General features: G+C 44.6%; 1 protein-coding gene and 1 long non-coding RNA gene across 2 annotated transcripts in view; one reads left to right on the top strand and one right to left on the bottom strand.

Annotated features, from left to right (window-relative positions):
- The window catches only part of LOC306641043 (uncharacterized protein), a 45,223-nt gene extending 30,072 nt beyond the window's left edge, over positions 1-15,151 (top strand). Inside the window, exon 7 of the mRNA XM_079105890.1 lies at positions 14,239-15,151. Coding sequence (XP_078962016.1) covers positions 14,239-14,471 — 233 coding nt within the window. The 3' untranslated portion in view covers positions 14,472-15,151. The remainder of the gene's footprint in view (positions 1-14,238) is intronic.
- Positions 11,446-18,606, bottom strand: LOC306641051. Its single transcript, XR_013758004.1, has 4 exons — positions 17,419-18,606; positions 16,601-16,756; positions 15,182-16,347; positions 11,446-13,601 (listed from the first exon to the last, which is right to left on the bottom strand). It is a non-coding gene; the product is annotated as an uncharacterized lncRNA (long non-coding RNA).
- Positions 18,607-18,779: the final 173 nt, after the last annotated feature.

Raw genomic sequence — 18,779 nt, 5'->3', positions numbered from 1 at the left:
GAAGAAGCTAGAGTCCAATATCCTCAGACAAAGCAGCAATCAAGAACCCCTTCAAGAAGAGCCAGGCTTGCATCTGCATCTGCTTCCTTGTTCTTCCAGCTTTTATTCCATCCTATTGGGCAGTGCTGCCATGCTTAGGGAGGGTCTCCACTTCAATTCACTATCCCACATTCCAATCCTTCCTAGACACACCCTCACTGACACATTCAGAAGCCTCTTAATCATTAGCATCTCTTAATCCAATCGAGTTGATGATTCAAATTAACCATTACAATGTGGCATTCCAGTCCCTGCCTATCTGTTCCAGACTCCATGTGTCCATTCACCTGGGTATTTCTTCAACAGGTGACATTGAGACAAGTGGGGACCATGGGGAGAGAAGAGACAATTCTCCAGGCAGAGGGAACAGCATGTATGAAGGTGTGAGTAGCACAGAAAAAGGCACTGGGGTACAGCAGGGATGGTTCCATGTTTGTACCCCAGAGCTCACAGTCTGGTAGGGAATGAAGGCAGGCATAGCTTAACCTAATAAAGGATGAGTGGGTGCTCTGTGCCATGGAGCTCAGACAAGGAGTGGAGACACTCCAGGAGGGTATCTTCAAGAAGAAGTTGATGGAGTTGAGTCTTAAGAATTAAGGTATGACAGGCAAAGAAAAGAGGAAATTGTGTTCTAAGCAGCAAGAGCACTAGGAGCCAAGATGTGGAGCAGAGACATTGTATGGTGTATTGGGTAGTGACCAGTCATGCAGGGAGCAGGTGATTGGAACGTAGAGAGTGTGTATTGGGTGTTGGTAGGTTTCAATCTATTCTTACTTTAATTTCTCAGTAGTTTAGATATTCTTGGGATGTTAGGCACCATCTAAATGCTGATGACTCTTGATCTTCATCTCTAATTTACATCTCTCTCTTGAGATTCAGACATGTATAGTTACTAGCTCAGTTGTCATCTTCATTTGAATCCTATGGACACCAAAAAGTCAACAAATTTTGCCTAAATTGCATCCTCAAACCAATTGTTCCATAGGTTGCTCTATTTCAAGTAAAGGCATAATCTACCCTATGCTGAAGTCACAAACTTTGGAACCTTTCTTGTTTCCATTTCTCTTTGTCCCACCTAACCACATCCAAGTGCCTCTATGTGCTGCTCAGTTGACTCTTGAATAACCCTTGACACTATCCTGTTTTCTGTACTCCGAATATCTCTAGTTCAGACCCTAGTCATGGACCATGCTCAAGTCTGGATCAATACATTGACTTTCCAGTTGTTCTTCCTCCTTCTATCCCAACCCCTTGATCCAATTCTCACACTGCAAATCAGAGCGACCTTTCCAGACAGAAAATTTGGTCATATCTTTCCTCATATCCCCATACATATATGTCTTAAGATACTCAGTCTGCTCCCCAGTGCTGTCATGATAAAGTCCCAAACCTTAACCTGGTTACTCCCACCCACCTCCCCAGTCTTGTGTCTCTCACCCCTCCCTTTCCTTCCCACCCATCCCTTCCTCTATACTTCCCTTCATCTCAGTTCTTGGCAGAGGCAGTGGAGCCTCCATTTCTTCCCACTCACTCCTTGGTTAGCTCTTTCCTCCCAGGGAAACATGTGCTTAACATACTCTCTGGCAGAACTACATTTATCAAGGGTATCTTTAGACTTGCCTTCCCAAACCTTCCAGGGCTTAAAGAAAATGATTTTGGGTTCAAGGAAAAAAATATCAAAAACTCAAAAGAGTCCAAGATAATTGTCATCAAACATTTTCCAGCAACACCAAAAAGTAGCAAGGGACCTTCTTAGAGAACTTGGGACACCTTTTCACATGGCATATATGAGAAGCTTTCTCTTTGCTCTCATCATGGTGTGATATTACTCATTCCTCATGGCTAGCCCTGAAAATTACAGAGTCCCTAGCATATGGTACCAAAGTACAGAATATTGATTTATTTTCACACACCTATTTGGAGCAGGATAATAAATATCTATCTAAATTTTGTCTGATTTCTTAAGCATTATCACATTGGAGGATGCCAAAGAGCTACACTACTTACATTCTTACAGACCTTGATTCCAGGCTTTCCCAGAAGGATCAAGAGTCATACAATTCAACTCTATAATCTGTACTTGAACATAATCCACATCCCACTCATGAAGAAGATAGTTTTGTGTTTTGGAAGATCCTCTTTTCAGCTTCTTTTTTCACTCTTCATATACTAGTGCATTCCCAAGTTCAAGATGCTTGGGTTTTAATTTGGGTAGCATGGAGGAAAGAAAGAAGGGAAGGATAGTGGCATTCGGCCATTCTGTACTCTATCTTCTGGTAGACTTCTGCACACAGATCACCAATGATTGGGATACTTCCTGGGTCTCTGTTGTCCAATGCTACTTTCAGTACTGGACTAGCATTTTTAAAGTTAGCTCTTTCAAAGTATCCCATGTCACCAGGTACAGACATGCCTGGTAAACAGGATTTACTATCTCACTAACCCCCAACATACTCTCAGGAAAGTCTAGGTCCATAATCAAGTGAACAAGATGCTGATCTAAATGTTCTCTCTTGCCAGAACTGGTGGCACATGACTGTAATCCCAGCAGCTTGGGAGGCTGAGGCCGGAGGATCTTGAGTTTAGAGCTAGACCCAGCAACTTAGCAAGACCCTGTCTCTAAATAAAAATTTAAAGGGTTGGGGCTGTAGCTCAGTGGTTGAAGTTGAGCACCCCTAGATTCAATCCCTGTTACAAAAACAAATGAAAAAACAAAAACAAAAAAACCTCTCTCTTGTCCCAAAATTGGCAAGCGCAACTCAAGCTAAAGACAAAGAAAAATTAAGTACCCATGCTTCTTAAGAGAGCTGTAGACTTTGTACTTACCCCAAAGAGGCCCTATTCATCTGACCCGAGCAATGGGAGATATCGAGGATGTCAGAGGACTTCAGCATCCAGTAGTTGCTGAATCACTGTCCTCTACCACTGAACACACTTCTATCTGTGTTGCTCCTTGATCTGTTCCCTTTCAATTCCAGTGGAAGGTCCAATATGATGTCTCAGAATGAATTTATTCTTGTGGGAGCCACATCCTTTGGCATCTCTTGACCTTCTCCCAATGGCCTCAACTTCTAGGATTCTCTTTCTGTTGTGGTTTGTATCTTAAATGTGCTCCAAGGCCCATGTGCTAAAGGTTTGGTTGCCAGCCTGTGGTGCTCTGTGGAGGTGGTGGAACCTTTAGGATGTGAGATCTAATAGAAAGAATTGGGGTCACGGGGTTTATGCCCTTGAAGGGGATTTGGGAACTAAGCTCCTTCCCCTTGTTCTCTTTGCTTCTCAGCCACCATGAGGTGAACAGGGTCCCTCCCTGATGCACTCCCACCATGGTGCACTGCATCACCACAGAGACAAGAGCAACAGGGCCAAGAAGACCTCTGAAACCACAAGCCAAGATGAATCTTTCCTCATTTAAGTTTTCATCTTAGGTATTTTGTTCCCTTAGGTATTTTGGAAAACCAATGAACATGCTTCCTCATGAGAATTTCTTGGCATAGCTGGGTATGTTGGTACACACCTATGGAGGAGGGAGGCTGAGGCAGGAGGATCACAAGTTCAAAGCCAGCCTCAGCAGTTTAGTGAATCCCTAAGCTGCTCAGCGAGATCCTGTCTCTAAATAAAATATAAAAAGGGCTGCGATGTGGCTGAGTGGTTGAGCAGCCCTGGGTTCAATCCCCTGTACCAAAAAAAAAAAAAAAAAAAAAAATGCCTTTACACACACTACAGTGCACCATAATGGTCTATTAAGACGAGTGTCTTACTTGTCAGGGAAATTAGTTCCACTGCCTCAGCAGCAGCTTTCAGAGAGCCTAAAGAAGAGCAGGTAAACCCAGCTTTCCAGAAAGCCTTAAGACTACGAGTAGGACTTTTAGTTGTTAGGATATTTTTTCATCTTTAGCAGCCCTTGAGACGTTGACCAGAACCAGGGCAGAAACCGTTTATGAGCAGAACTTCTGTCCCTCGTGGAAAGGGAAAGCTACTTCCTCCCCATCCTCCTCCTCCAACATTAGTCACTTTGGTAGCTGGAAAAAGTTGAAAGGTTGGATATTGTGCAGAAGAGTCTTCATCTGTCTTTTGAGCTCCACTCTCCATTCTCTGGATAACACAAGGACAATGACCTACAGACAAGTTCCCTTGTCCTACTGCTTCTGGTTAGGCTCAACCAATGGGAAGCAGGAAATTGAAGGGCAGAAAAAGAGTGAGGTTGGGGTTACTCACGCGCCCGTTTTGTTGAGGACAGGCAGTCTATGGCATTTTCTCTCCCAAGGCCACAGATCCTCTTCCATGGCCTTCTCTACAGCTTTCTGTAAAGCTCTGGTAACCACTCAAATGTACATAACATCTTTCCAGGCCAAAAATGCTATAGTACACCCTTCTGATTTCTGGCCCAAGGGTTCCAGGCTATGCCATACTGATTTCCCTTAAGCCTGCTCCCAACTTTGTAAATATCTCTTTGCTAAAATCCCTTTTCAATTACCCAACTTAATTGTACCATCTCTTTTCCCTTGGGACCCTGACAAATAAAGTAATTGGCACTGGGAATGGTCCCAGAGGAAAATAACCCTGAAATGATATTCTAGGATCAGATTGCTCACCTATTTGAGATGTACCAGGATAATCCCCTTGCCAGAGGGACACAGATTTCATGTAACCTATTAAACATAGTGGCATCATAGTTATTCAAAGTATCACCAGTAGTGACATTGGGAAAATGCAGATGAAAAGCAAGGTATTAAAAGATTAAGTGGATTGGTTATGCTAGCCATGGTGACTACAAGTCTGTGGGTGGAATGGCTTCTTTGACAGCCCTAAAGAACATGTACAGGGAAGAGATAAACTGAGGATCCTGAATCCTTGACTCAAAACATGGATAGAAATCCAGAACTCCTCAGTATAGCTTTCAGGGAGTTCCTTATCTCCTGTACAGATATGACTATGGGTCAAAGCCAGGAACTATTTTAAAAAGGTGAAAATAGGCAGAGCCCACTAGATCTTCAACCCCACCAGATTTCTTATGCTTTCCATGGGTCACAAAAGGCAAGGCCGTGACTCACAGGCTGGAACATGTAAGCAGACAGAGATATGGATGCCAAGTCACTTCAGGACCCACTTCCAAATCCCTCATTGTCACCAGGTCCATAATGAGAGTCATATTTTAGTACAGGCCAGGTAGAGAAGGACAAATCTTGGTACAGAAGGAAAGAACCTATTCTTCAAAAGACTGGCAAGAAAATCAACAAGAATCTGCAGACGAGGGAGGGAATTCAAAGGGCATTGGATAGAGACGGATAAAATATAAAACTTGATCAGGAAAAATTTATGATACAGGTGGGCTCACTCAAGATTCACGATTTAATGTGCTGGCTTGCACGCCTGGGAGTGGTATGCACAGTTGGCTAACACAGCCTGGACTCAATGGCAGCAGGCGTTCACTCAGACTTTTCTAAACATTCTGGAGGAAAGGGAACCGTAAGGCTTGGGAAGTCAGGAATGTTGGAGGGGATCTATTCTGTAAAACATGCTTAGCCCCACCTTAACCACACTCCCCAAGAGGACCAGAAGATACTCCCTTCAAAGGCCATAAGAATTCCATTAGTGAAATGTTCTCAGGCATCCTGGAAAATCTTTTTGGCTGTTTTCTATAGGCAGGAAATGGCAGTAGGAGAGGCTGCTGTGGAATTGGGCTCCCTGATTTTAATGGCAAAAATGGGATCTGACAAAGGCACAATGGGCACAATTACCCTAATGAGCTGCAGGACGAGTGTGGTAATTGGAGCACGTTGGCCTGTAGGGATTGTGGCACTTGCTAACTAATCAGGAGGTGCCTAAGACTGCAATTGATATGCAGATCGTTAAGGTGCTTCTTGAAGTATGTAAACAGAAAAATTCTGGGTCTGGTGGGCAAAAATCACAGCAGAGAGTCAGATCTTAGTGTTCCTACACCAAAACCCAGGTGTCCCAAATCCCTTGCTTGGAGGGACAGGAGAGGAGGGGGACATAGTATCTTTGAGCAAGCCTCCTGCAATGTGGCCATAGGTATATACTGTGAATCTTCCTCTAATCCTTCCCCAGAGTGACCTAAGGTCATTTAGCAGGGATTGGGAAATACCCAAGACTTTGGAGGCACTGTGAGATATGATTTCTGGACTCATGCTAGCCATAGAGGACTCAAATTGCCACTGTAGTCCACAAGTCCGATTGAGCTCATTTTGATGAGGTGATACAGGAAATAGTGGTCCAAGTCTTTGCTAGAGTGGGTTCAATAAAACTGAGGATCTATTCTGTAGTTTACTTTCAGTTCTAGAATGTATATAAATAATAGACGTGTTACCAACTAGCAGAATCTTACATAGAATGGTGGGAAGAGCCAAGTGGAAGCTGCCCACTTCTAAGTAGAATTACCGTTCTCCCAGTGCCAAGATAGTGAGGCTGAAGGACCATCATAACCATGGGGAAAAGATAAATCAGTGCAGCCATTAAATACTTAAAAGATGCAGGAATGGTGATTTTTCTTTTCTTTTTTTTTTTTTTTTCTTTTTTGGTACTGGAGAATTGGCTGACCTGGAACTTGTGATCCTCCTGTCTCAGCCTCCTGAGTCACTAGGTTTACAGGCCTGAGTCACTGTGCCTGGCCACATTAACATTTAACTCACCTGTTTGCTGGTGCAGAAACCAGGTGCATTATAGAGAATGACTATAGATTATAGAATATTCTGTTCCATGATGATGTCAAGTGCAACTACAGCTCCAGACAGGCATCTTAGTAAAGCAAATGAAAAATCCCCTGGCACCCGGGAAGCAGCTCTCATTCTACAAAATGTTTTTTTTTTTCAATTCTTAGTATTAAAGTTGGTTACATTCAAATGGTAGGAACAGCAGTACACATTCATCAGGGCTAAATCAACTATCATGCTCTCTGTCATAACAGAGTCCACAAGGACTCAATCATCTTGACCTCTTACAGAACCTCACTGTATTTCCTTGGTGATATGCTAACTGGAACTGGTGAGCAGCAAGTAGCAAATATTTCACATACCTTAGTAAGACACATGCCTTTCAGAGGACAGGAGATCAATCCTGTGAAAGTTTAAGATTCTTCCATATTGTGAAGTTTCTAGAGACCATGGGGTCAAAAGATGTCAGGAATAAGTGATGAACTGCTATACCTTGTACGTTATACTACAACAACAGAGACACAAAGTTGGGTGGATATGTGGATTTTAAAGATAACAAATGTGGCACTTGGATATGCTGCTCTAATCCATTTATGCTGCTATTTTTGAGACCACCAGATCAAAGAATTCTCCAGATGTAGAAGTACAAGATGCTTTGCTTCTCGGAGTCTATGAATGAGAGGACTCAGTGGTAGGGAAAATATTTATATGTAGCATATATGAAATGTTCTCTGTTGTAGAGAACTTCAATAGAGTCACATGATGATCCCCAGGGTATTCAAGTAAGGCCTCTTTTGCTGACAACTATTCTCCACTTGAAATTCACCACTTTGCTTGTTACTAGGCTCTGGCAGACACTGAATCTCTTGTCATGGAATACAAAGTGACTATGTGAGCAGAACCACCCACTATGAACTGAACATTACCTCATTTACAAAATGAGGCATAAACAATCTACATCAATGATATGTTGTCAACTCAACTGGGCCATAGCACCTAGCTAGCTGGTCCAATATTATTCTAGATGCTTCTGTAATGGTGCTTTTAGATGAGAATTACATTTAAATTGATAGAGTTTGAGTAAAGGAAATTGCCCTCCATAATGCAGGTGGGTCTTGAGCAATCAATTGTGAGCCTGAAGAGAACAAAGGACTGACCTTCCCCTAAACAATAGGAAATTCACCAGCAGACTGCCTTTGGATTTAAACTGATTCCCAGCTGGCTGAACTATCCCACCAGGTTTTGGAATCACAAAGCCTCCACAATCATCTGAGACAATTCCTTAAAAATGTATCTTTCTATATGCACATACTGTTGGTGCTGTTTCTGGAGAACCCTGAAAACACAAGTAGACAACTCAGACTCTTGTAACCTGCTGCTGCTGCTCCACTACCTCTCCCACAAAACACATGTCTGGCTTCACGGAGAATCCCCTATCTAATTAATGAAGGAGAGAGTGAGAAACAGGCCTGGTTTAAGAATACATAAGCATCAATCAGAAGTGGACAGATGGCCATCTATGTTTAGAGGTGGCTCTAAAAGAGAATGGTGATGGGGACTCCTCCAGCAGGCAGCACTTTGGGAAGCACATCATTCTTCCTGCAAATGAAAGAAGAAATAGTCTGGAGAACAGATCCACAGAGACTCATGGAATGGCCACTTGTCAAGAGCTCAACAAGATCAAGACTTGAAAATTAGTGGCAAGGAGGACAGGGGACGGGTATGTGCATAGACTTCACTGAAGAGGCACAGATAATGAAGATATCTACAAGCTACATGATTGTCTACCAGAAGGCATACCTGGCTTTAACCCATGGAACTACCCCCAAAGGAGCTTGCCCCACCCTCCCTCTGGGATGGACTATTAGTCTCAACAACACACAGCCAACAGCAGATGTCAGTATTGAGCTCCCAGTGTGGTATTATTCCCTGAGCTAAATAGCCAGCCATCTGGTGGCAGGTTGATGACACTGAACGCTTTCCATCATTGTGGGACATGATTTGTCCTTATATATATTCTACATATTTTTGCTTTCCCTGCTCATAACACTCTGACAAAGCCACCATTGCTTACAGAATGCCTTGTCGATCACTGTAGATCACATTGCCTGTGACCAGGAAACATGTTTTAAGGTAAAGAAAGTGTAGAAGAGGGTTGATTCTAATACAATTAAATTTGTGTGAACTATGTGCATGCCTTGTCATCCAGAAGCAGATGGCCTGATTCCACAGTGGTATGGTCTGTTGTGGCTGTTTTGGTGGCTGCTGGAGGTCAACACTCTGCAAAGCTAGATGCTTTGTTCTACAGGACACGGTACATACCTTAAACCAGCAGCTGTATGTAGTGTTGTCTCACCATAATCAGAATGCCCAAGTCTGGAAATAGAGGGTAGACATGGAAGTGTCCTCTCCCTGTTAAATCTTCTTGAGGGATTTATGCTTCTGATCCCTGAAACCTTGTCTCAGTGAGTTTGAAGGTCTTGGGTGCACAAGGGAAGAACAAGGGAATATGGCCAAAGTTCTGTTGAAGCGAAAGCTACATTTGCCTTCTAATCATCCCAGGATTCTAATTCTAGTGATCCCATAGGCAGAAAAGGTTTTTGATTTGATTACCAAGGAGAAATAGAGTTACTACTACATAGTGAGGGCAGAGAGGACCATGTACAAAATCCAGAAATCCACACACCACCACTTAGTGTTCCCCCACCTAGTTTACAGGTGAAAAAATCAAGGAAACCCCCAAAAAGACAGAACCATCAGGGATGTTGATTATGAAGGATCGAGGGGAAAGAACACTGATCAGTCGAGGTATTTGCAAAGACCAAGGGAATATGTAATAGGTGGTAAAAGAAGGAAGCTCTGATTATTGGCTGAGGCATGTTAAGCAGGTGTAGGAAGTGGGAATTGTAGCAGCTTGCATGCTAATTACTTGATTCTGTTTCCTTATCATAATCTCGTATGAAGAGCATTGTGGCTAATACATTAGGTTTCAGATTGAAGTATAATGTCAGCAACCTGTCATCATTCAGTAACAGATGATGGGACTTTGCATGTCTGTGTTGGGGACACAAATTCTTCATCTGTACAAGGTGGGTGTGAAGGCAAAAAGTGCTAGATGGTCTCTTTTCTCCACTCTGTGCCCTGTATCCTGGAGACTGGTCTCTGCAGACTATGCCAAGGAGCTCCTCTGTCTTTAGCACCCTGGTTTCAGCAAGTAAGAGCACTGGCAAAAGATGGGAGGCAGGAGGACTATGAGGTCATTTTTTTCCACCAGCTCCTTCCCACCAGACTGCAGGTCTATGGCTGCATTCCTGTACCTAAGGGTACCTACCGTTCCACTGTACAGTGTTACATTCCCTGTTTTCTGGCACCCACTCCCTCCCCTTGCTCCTTCTCTTCAGGTTTGTGGGTGGTGAAGGTTCCCTATTTCCAAAGTGCTTTTCAAACTATTGTTGATTTCTCTTCACCGCCTGTACTCTTATAAATAGTGCCTTTTAAAAACTCTTCTCCGTTACTCCATTTGAATCGCCTGTTACAAGCTTCTCTGCTGTAGCCAGGTTTAGTCACACTGAGTTTAGAACGGATCTTTTTTCTTAGATTGATGCCAGTCCCCACCTGCTCTTAGTGGGCCTGATTCATAATGAATCTGTGATTCACCTACCTGTATCCTGTGTAAAGATCTTCAGCCCCACACTTACTCAGACATCTTTTCACCAGCCTTCTGAATAGGTGAGCAGGAAATTGTTGAACAAGGGTCTCCAAGCCTAAACTGGCTCAAACACTAGCTTATTTGCGGGAGGGGTCTAGTGTATTTGGTCCCAGACACTAAAACATTTAAGAGGAATGTTCCAAACAGTGAGCAAACTGGAGAGCTGCAAAGAGTTCAGGCATGTATGTGAGATGATCCCCTCGTCCTTTGGGGCAGCTGAGAATGGCCTGGAGCAGCTGGAGCAGCCTCACCTAAGGCTCACTGGAGGGCAGCCAGGAGCAGAGGGGTCTAATGGCATGCCCTGTGGTCCTGCAGGCAGTGTGTACAATGAGCAGCATCCCACACCTGTTGTTCTGACCCCACCACTTGGCCATGGACTTTAGCAGCCCGCCACAAAGTCTGCAGCTGCTATAACAGACAAGGAGCCCACAGGCTGCTGGAGGACTTTGTGTTCCATGGGCCCAAGGAGCATGGCCCACAGCCCAAAGAAAGCCACTTGGGGGTGAATGGGAGCTCTCAGCAGGCACAGTTTTGTCTGTTTTCAAATATATTGGGTATTCCTATTGTAATTTGGGTTGATGTGCCCTTTATTGGCATCCAAAATAGTTAATGAAGCACTGCTCTAACAATACATGCTTATTCTGAAAGTTAGAAACTCTTTTTCCAAAATAATTGAGGTGAAATAAATTAGTTTGGATTTTCAATTCTATTCGTATCACCACACACACAAAAATCACTATTGTATGGCACAGAGGAAAGAAAAAGATATTGGATTCCTTAAATGTAAATGTACAATAAACATTTGCTAAATATATTTAAAAGTACATATATTATACATGTCATATGTAGGATCTATACATAGCTACATAAATATAAGTATTTGAGTGGTTGTAAAACATTGTCTTAAAAGTTTTTACCTCCTACTACAAAAGCGTCTCCTCTATCTACCCCAGTTTGTCATGTTACTAATAGGACATTTTCTGTGGTGTCATGCATGGAAAAGGTCACTGCTCTGAGGCACCAGCATATTTCTTTTCCCTGCCTCTGGTACCTGCCACTCCTACAGCCAAATAGTACAAACCACAACTAAGGATTAAACACTGAACTGAACACCTACATTGAAAATTCCCTGACATAGCCACAACTCTCAATAATCATAACAGCAAAAATAATTTCCCAAAGTGAAAAGCAGTAAAACACATGCACACATAATTTATGTCTTTAGAGATTACCCTGGCATAAGAGCAGGAATTGACCTAGGGAGAAAATGGTTGATTTTGAGAGGTAAAAGGAATCAAATACCCAGTAAATCGTTCAAGTAAAAGTCGAACTCTCAAATCATGCATGTCACAGGCACTAGATTACATAGCCATAGTCAAAATGGTCAGGACTGTGGCCCAAATACTAGGATTCTCAGGTCCCCAGTTTCCAGGCCTGCTAATAAAGAGGGGAAGTTTGATAAAGAAAATTGGAAGTGAATAGCAATGTGAAAGAATCAGACACAAAAGTAATGCATACCATGTGACTGCATTTTTATGAACAATAAAAACAGCTGAAATTAATATTTGGTATTAGCTATCAGGAGAGTGGTTAATGGGGAGACAGGGTCAGGGCGTGGCTAGTAGACTAATGGCAAAGGAACACAAGAGGAGTTTCTGGATTGTTGTTTAATCTGAATGTTGCTTATACTGGCATTTTCTGATTGTGAAATTTATTAAGCTGTACACTTATGTATATACATTTTTATATGTGTTTATTATTTATTGTACTCCAGTGAGAAAGTTTTAAATGCAATGGCAAGAGAGCTCATACTAACCCAAAGATTTTGTAGCTAGTCATAGGTACAGAAAACAGAAAATAAACACAAAAACAGGGGCTGCCACTGACCATGAGCTGAGTATGAAATAAAAAGTTAGTTACTGGGCGTAAAGAAAGCCAAACGGCCTGATAACTGGGCTGTAGCAAAGGACACTTAAGTGACTCATAGAGACTGCAAAGTAATTCTTGTATGATATGATAAAGCAACTCAAGCACTGATTAGAATAAAAAAAATCTTTTTGATTAATGCCCTTTATGAAGGACACTGAAAATTAGAATTCAGAGAAGAGCAATAGCAATGATTAAAGACATGGGAAATAGGCCCTCAAAAGATGTTAAAAGTAACACATTTGGGGAGAAAAAATGGTGTGTTGGTCTTCTTATCTTGATAAGTGGTAATACGGATCCTTTACCTTTCCCTCTAAATCTTTGTTTTTTTTCCCCCTCACCTTTATTCGCAAATAGACTTATAAAGACCCAAATAAATCAGTTGATGCTTATTTATTGAGCAGATATGTCAATGTCATTCTAAAGGAAAAAAGATGTTTGGTCATTAAAAAGTCCTTGCTAAAATAAGTGGGGTTGCTTAGCTTCAAGAAAAGAAGACTTGATTGACCTTCAAGTAGCTGAAAATTTCTGAGAAAGAAGTTTAACACTCAATTCTTCACCTCAGTCAAAACAGAAGTAAATGATCTTACATGAGATTTCAGTAAAACACCAGAAAGACTGGATAAATGAGTGAATCACAGCACCTTGGGGACACTCAGGGGGGTATTTTGACTAGGCTAGGTTCTTTCTAACATCATGATTTTTATTATCTCCTAAGTAATGGGTTTGATTTGATTTTATAACAACAATAGTTTATATTTGTAATGCCTTATTGGTCTCCTCCAGGGGCACTTTTCTGCCCATTTCCCTCTGCTTAGAGCCCTGTTTTTGAATTGGTGCTGCCAGAGGGAGATCTGATCTCAAAGGAAGCCCCAAGGCAGCCGGTGGGCAGGCTCCGACCTGCAGACCCTGTGTTCCCAGGGGGCTTGCCAGGCCTGAGGATGCAGGCAGGGAGTACAGACTGTCACCAGTCACCATGGTGACCTCACAGCCAGCAGCTGCTCTCCCAGCTATGGTGAAGGTGTCTGAATAGTTTCTGAGGCAGGTCAGCAGGCGGTGGGCAGCCCCAGCTGAGGCCGGAAGCCTGGCGAAGTCCTGGCTCCTTGCTCAGTGGAGCCAATTGCCTCTCCTGGGACTCCCAGCAGAAGTCAGGGTTCACTTGAGAGCAGGTTTCGCCAAAACAGACGGAGAACCGCCTCCTGGCACTAACATGCTCCTCTCCCCACGTCTCATTGCGCTGGGAACGTCTCAGAGACCTGGAAAAAAAAAAAAAAAAAAACTCAGGTAAAAGCCTTTTTTTTCCAAGTGAAAATGAATTATGAATTATGTGGAATCATAAGTTTCAAGACTTTATCTCCTTGCTCAGCGGGTATTCTGTAGCTGTTGCTCTTGAGAGACCTTCCAGAACCCTTCGGACCCAAACCCTAAGTGGCGACTTCCCTTCTGCCTAAAAAGCTGCTGGCCCTTGAGCATCCTCTTATTACCAACACCCTCTCCACCCTTGTCCTGCATATCAACCCCCTCACCACAAGCTGCAGGGCCAGCACCCCCTACCTGGCACCTGGCGCCTGACACACACAAAGCCGGGCCAGGGCCAGCGCCCGCCCGAGGGAAACTAACAGCTGGCAGGCCATCTCTCAGCTGGCCCTGCTGGGCCTCAGGGAGAAGGGGAGGCCAGCTCAGAGAGGGGGCTCTTGATGGGGAGTCTCCAGCAAGACATCTGCTTCCCTGGCCCCGAGATCTGAAGGGCGGATGCAGGGGCTGGGGGCGGGGGCGGCAAGACAGCCCCTACCAGGCAGCTTTGCCAAGCACCAGCTCCTACTCTCGGAGGTGGGGAGGTGGCCGCAGCCTGTCCTTTACAATGCCTGTCTCTTCTCCCCTCCCCCTCGTCAGCTGGCGTCTCAGGAAAGAGAAGTATCACAAGCAAACTGCCACGGAAAAACAAAGCTGTCTGCTGGCGGCCGTCCCGGCCCACGCTGCTGCTCCCGAGACCTGCCGGCCCCCTCCAGAGAACCCCACTTGGGGCCACAGGACCTTCTCTGACGTGCTGGCCCCCACCACAGGCAGCTGCTGGGCCCAAGCCAGGTGCGGGGAGGACACCTCCCTGCTCCTCTGCCCTAGTCTGACGCCTGTCAATGCTGGGAGGACTGATGGGCTGAAGCATTTCCTGCCTCAGGAAAGGAAGGGAAAGAGGAGCCAGGGGACTTGTGTTGCCGTCTCACTAAACCACGAGTCTGGGGCCTCCCCGTGACTCCTAAAGAAGCAGTCCCTCCACTCTGTCGGTTTTTCTTTTCTCTTGACTAATGCTCCTGGACACTGGGAGTTTTGATTCCTGTGAGCTGGGGAACTGGTTTTAGGGTGGCATCCACGTTAAGGACCCAAAGCCACTTGTGAGCTTGGTTAGAAGTAAGAAAGAAGCCCTTTACTCCCTGATCAGCAAAAGGATTTGAAAATAAACAAACAAACATGTTCTGGCCTTGGCCTCACCAGAGGACAGTTTGTAAACTGCTGCAGAGGGGTCCAAATATTTATGTTGCTCAAGGTTCCCCGGCAACCTGGGACTTTCCTTTCTCTAGGTATGCTGCTGATTGTGCTCAGGATATAAAAGCCATGATCTTGAGCGTGTGGTGGTAGGTAGTACTCAAGGTGACCTCCTGGCCCACTCACTGAGAAGACATTATTCCTGATAATCAGAGAAACCCACGTCTGAGAAAAGCACTGTCCTGCTGGCTAACTACACTGGATAGGCTTTGTTCCCCCAGGAGAGTAGAATGTAAGAGGTGATCAAAGAAAAAATAAAAATAAAAAAAAAACAATGAAATTTCTTTTGTCTTACCCCCTTGCTAGCTCTTCCTTGAACTTTAGTCCTCCTCAAGCATTGCCCTTGGTCCCTGGAAGTCAAAGGGAAAGAATACATTATGCACAGCAGGTGTCCAGTGTGGCCATGGGAAGAACACTATTCTGGATGCCAGGAAACCCAGGTGCTAATCACAGCTCCCTCAGACATGCAGCCTAACCCCTCTGAACTTCTGTTTTTCTGCAAGATGACAATAAATTCCTGTCCTGCCTTGCCTGCCTCATGGGATGGTTGTGAAGAATAAATGGGACAAGAACTAAGAAGGGGCTTTGGGAAATTTAGTAGTCCTTCTGAGCAAGGTGGTCATGAGCCCTTAAAGGTTAGAACATGGAGAAAGACTGGACAGAGAGGAAGCATTGCCCCCACTCCCTTTAGCCTCAGTGTCCCTTAATCTTCCCCACATTGCCCCTGTGTGCTGAATCCACCCACCCCCAAATTCATATGTCAAAGTGCTAATGCCCAGTACCTCAGAATGTGACTACATTTGGAGATAGGGCCTTTAAAGTGGTAATTAAGTTAAAATGAGGTCAGTAGGGTGGACCTTAATCGAATATGGCTGGTGTGTTTATAAGAGACGAGGACACAGGCACATACAGAGAGCACACCATGTGAAGATACCAGGAGAAGATGGCCAACCACAAGCCCAGGAGATAGACCTCTGAAGAGACTAACCCTGCCTACTGCTTGACCCTGGACTTCCAGCCTCCAGAACTGTGAGGAAATGAATGCCTGTTGTTTAAACCGCCCAGTCTCCTGGTCTGTTACAGCAGCCCATGCAGGTGAAACATACCCCTCCTTGCCTTTCAGGTGTTCAAGTCACTGCTTCTATAAGCCAACTGTAGGAAAGCACCTGAGAAGCAGATTCTGGAAGCCTGATCACTGAGCTCACCAGACAAGGCAGGGCGTGTCCACAGGGTAACTTTCCATCTTATGCAACCTCTTCGGACATTTAGGACAGCAGGAGGGCTGCTCCAGTGTGTCCCAAGCATTCATCCTTATGTAGCTGTCAATATCACGGAGCTGAACAAGAGGTGGGACTGAGAATCTGTACTCTTAGCACCTAAGGACTTCAGCATGGCCAGGCTCAGGAATCGCTGACCCGCTTGCCATGGTGTGAGAATGTCCCTGTATCTCATAGGTCTTACCTGTGGGTGACAATGATAATCAAATGTTAGCAGAGCTCTCAGAGGGCACAACTGGTTGACATACAAACGCCCACCAAGTCTGTGGAGAAAACCTCTGAAACCCCTTTTGAGATGTCCCTTGGGCCCTTGTCTCAGAGTTGCTGTATTTAATGAAGCCCAGTGAAGAATGATCTCTGCTCAGAGTCACAGATCACAAGATATTGGAGCTGAAAGTCTGTGTTAGAGGTGGTCAAGTTCAAGCCCCTCCACTTACCTGTAAGGAGACCTCAGTAGTGAGGGGTGGGGTAACCAGGCCCAGGCCACATAACTGGCTGCAGCTGGGGCCAGGCCTGTGTTTTTTTTCATTTCTTGTTTCTGTCTTGCTTTCCCAAGGGTTTTATTAAGCATCATTTCTGTTTCTGAACATGACCTCAACAGCAAAGACAATAAGACCATAAGGGCTACTGAGAGCCTGCATGACAAGCACTCCAGATGCATTATCTCATTTTTTTTTTTTTTTTTTTTTTTTTTTTGCGGCGCTGGGGATCGAACCCAGGGTCTTATGCTTGCAAGGCAAGCACTCTACCGACTGAGCTATCTCCCCAGCCCCACATTATCTCATTTAATCTTCTCAATCTCCCTGCCACACTAGACAGACCTTCCATAAGTCACTCAGACAAGAAAGGTGGACTTTGGAACCACCCGGGTAGTGTCTAATGTCAAGCCCCAGACAGCCCATAATAAGATGCCTGAACTTTCCTAAGAGCTGGGAAGAGCTTGACGAGACCCAACGACTCTACTGCTGGGCTGACACCCCCAAGAATTTATCACATTGTCTATGCAGCCACAGCTCAACCTGGTCAGGAGTCTCCCTGCCCCACCTCATGGCCTCTGGCTTCACAGACTCTGGGCTGGGCCAGCATAAGAGCCTGGCTTTCTCAATGGCCCTTCAGTCTCTTGTAGCAGCTCTCGGATGAAAAGAGCTATAGTGTCAGGAACCGGGGCAGTCCTGGCCAAAGAGAAGACAGCTCCTTTGCTGACACCTTTGCTTTCTCTTGACCTCTTATTACTTGAGACAAGCTCATTTCATACCAGCTGTGACGGTGGGAAGTCCGTTTCGCATACTGAGGTCTTCAACATGCCCTATTTTGTTCCTGGACCTACAGGAGGGCTCCTGTGGGGATACCAAATAGGTAATGGAGGAGCAGCAGTGGGAGATGTGGAGGGGGTTCCCCAGAATCCACCACCTTCCACAGATCTTTATCCTCACCTCCCCAAGGGTGTCTCCTCGACCTTTCCTTCAACAGCCTTCTTACTCTCACTGCCTCTTGTACTACCAGAAGATTCTGGCTCCTTCCCACCACACAAGGTAAAATGTAGGGCTTGCTTCCTTCCTTTATTCATTCTTTTACCTATCAAATTTCTATGATGTTCATAAAGTCTGCCAGGCACTGAGAATACAACACTGATTCAAAGAAGTCAATTAAAATGGGCACAGAGGCACATACCTATAATCCCAGTGGCTCAGGAAGCAGAGGCAGGAGGATTGCAAGTTTAAAGCCAGCCTCAGCAACTTAGTGAGGACCTAAACAAAATAAAAAATAAAATGGGCTGAGGCTGGGACTCAATGAGTAAGCACCCCTGGGTTCAATCCTTGGTACAAAAAAAAAAAAAAAAAAAAAAAAAAAAAAAATAAATAAGTAACCAAGTGTAAAATAAGCTAATGATAACACCAGGAAGAAAACAAAAACAGAAAATGGGACACTGAATTGTCAGGGGTGGTGACAATTTCAGATAAGGAGGCCAGAGAAAGCCTTCCTGCAGTTACTTTTGAGTAAGAATATGACAGAGTGAGAGAACAGCCACAAATGTGGCTGTCTGGGAAGAGGGGTAACCTTCTATATAAAGAGAACAGCAAGTGCAAAGACCCTGTGGTTCAAGCAAAAACAAAGGATGAATACTGTATTACCAGATGAAGTCAGGCTGGTGTGGTGGCAGGAGTGGAGACAATTCATGCAGAAGAACTCCTGGACTGTTTGGTGAAGGAATGCCAAGATCTGACTTCTTGAAGAATAATTCTTGCTGCCATGTGGAGCACAGACTGAAGGAGGACAAGGGCAAAAGTCTGGAGACCAGTCAGGGGGCATGGTAATTCTGGGGAAGTTTGGTGTGTCTGACCCCAGCATGGAGGTGATAGAGTGGCTGAAAATAACTTTTGAGGATAGTGTCCACATCAGCTGTTGACTGGTTGGTAGAAATTGTTTCATTTCCTTTTCATCCCGTACCCCTCACACTCATTCAAGACACACCCCAGCCCCCAGCCCCCACATTCCCAGCCTCCTGACAGATCCTCACCTTCCAGAACTTTTCTGGTTCCTTCCCAGTTTCCAAAGCTTCCCTGTTCTGTTACAGGAAGTCAAATCCAATTCAGATACTCACCAGCAGGATAACCT

This window comes from Sciurus vulgaris, assembly GCF_902686455.1.
Source record: "Sciurus vulgaris genome assembly, chromosome: 12".
Classification (NCBI taxonomy): Eukaryota; Metazoa; Chordata; class Mammalia; order Rodentia; family Sciuridae; genus Sciurus; species Sciurus vulgaris.
The sequence above is the reverse complement of the archived record's forward strand: the minus strand, read 5'-3'. Positions and strand labels throughout refer to the sequence as shown.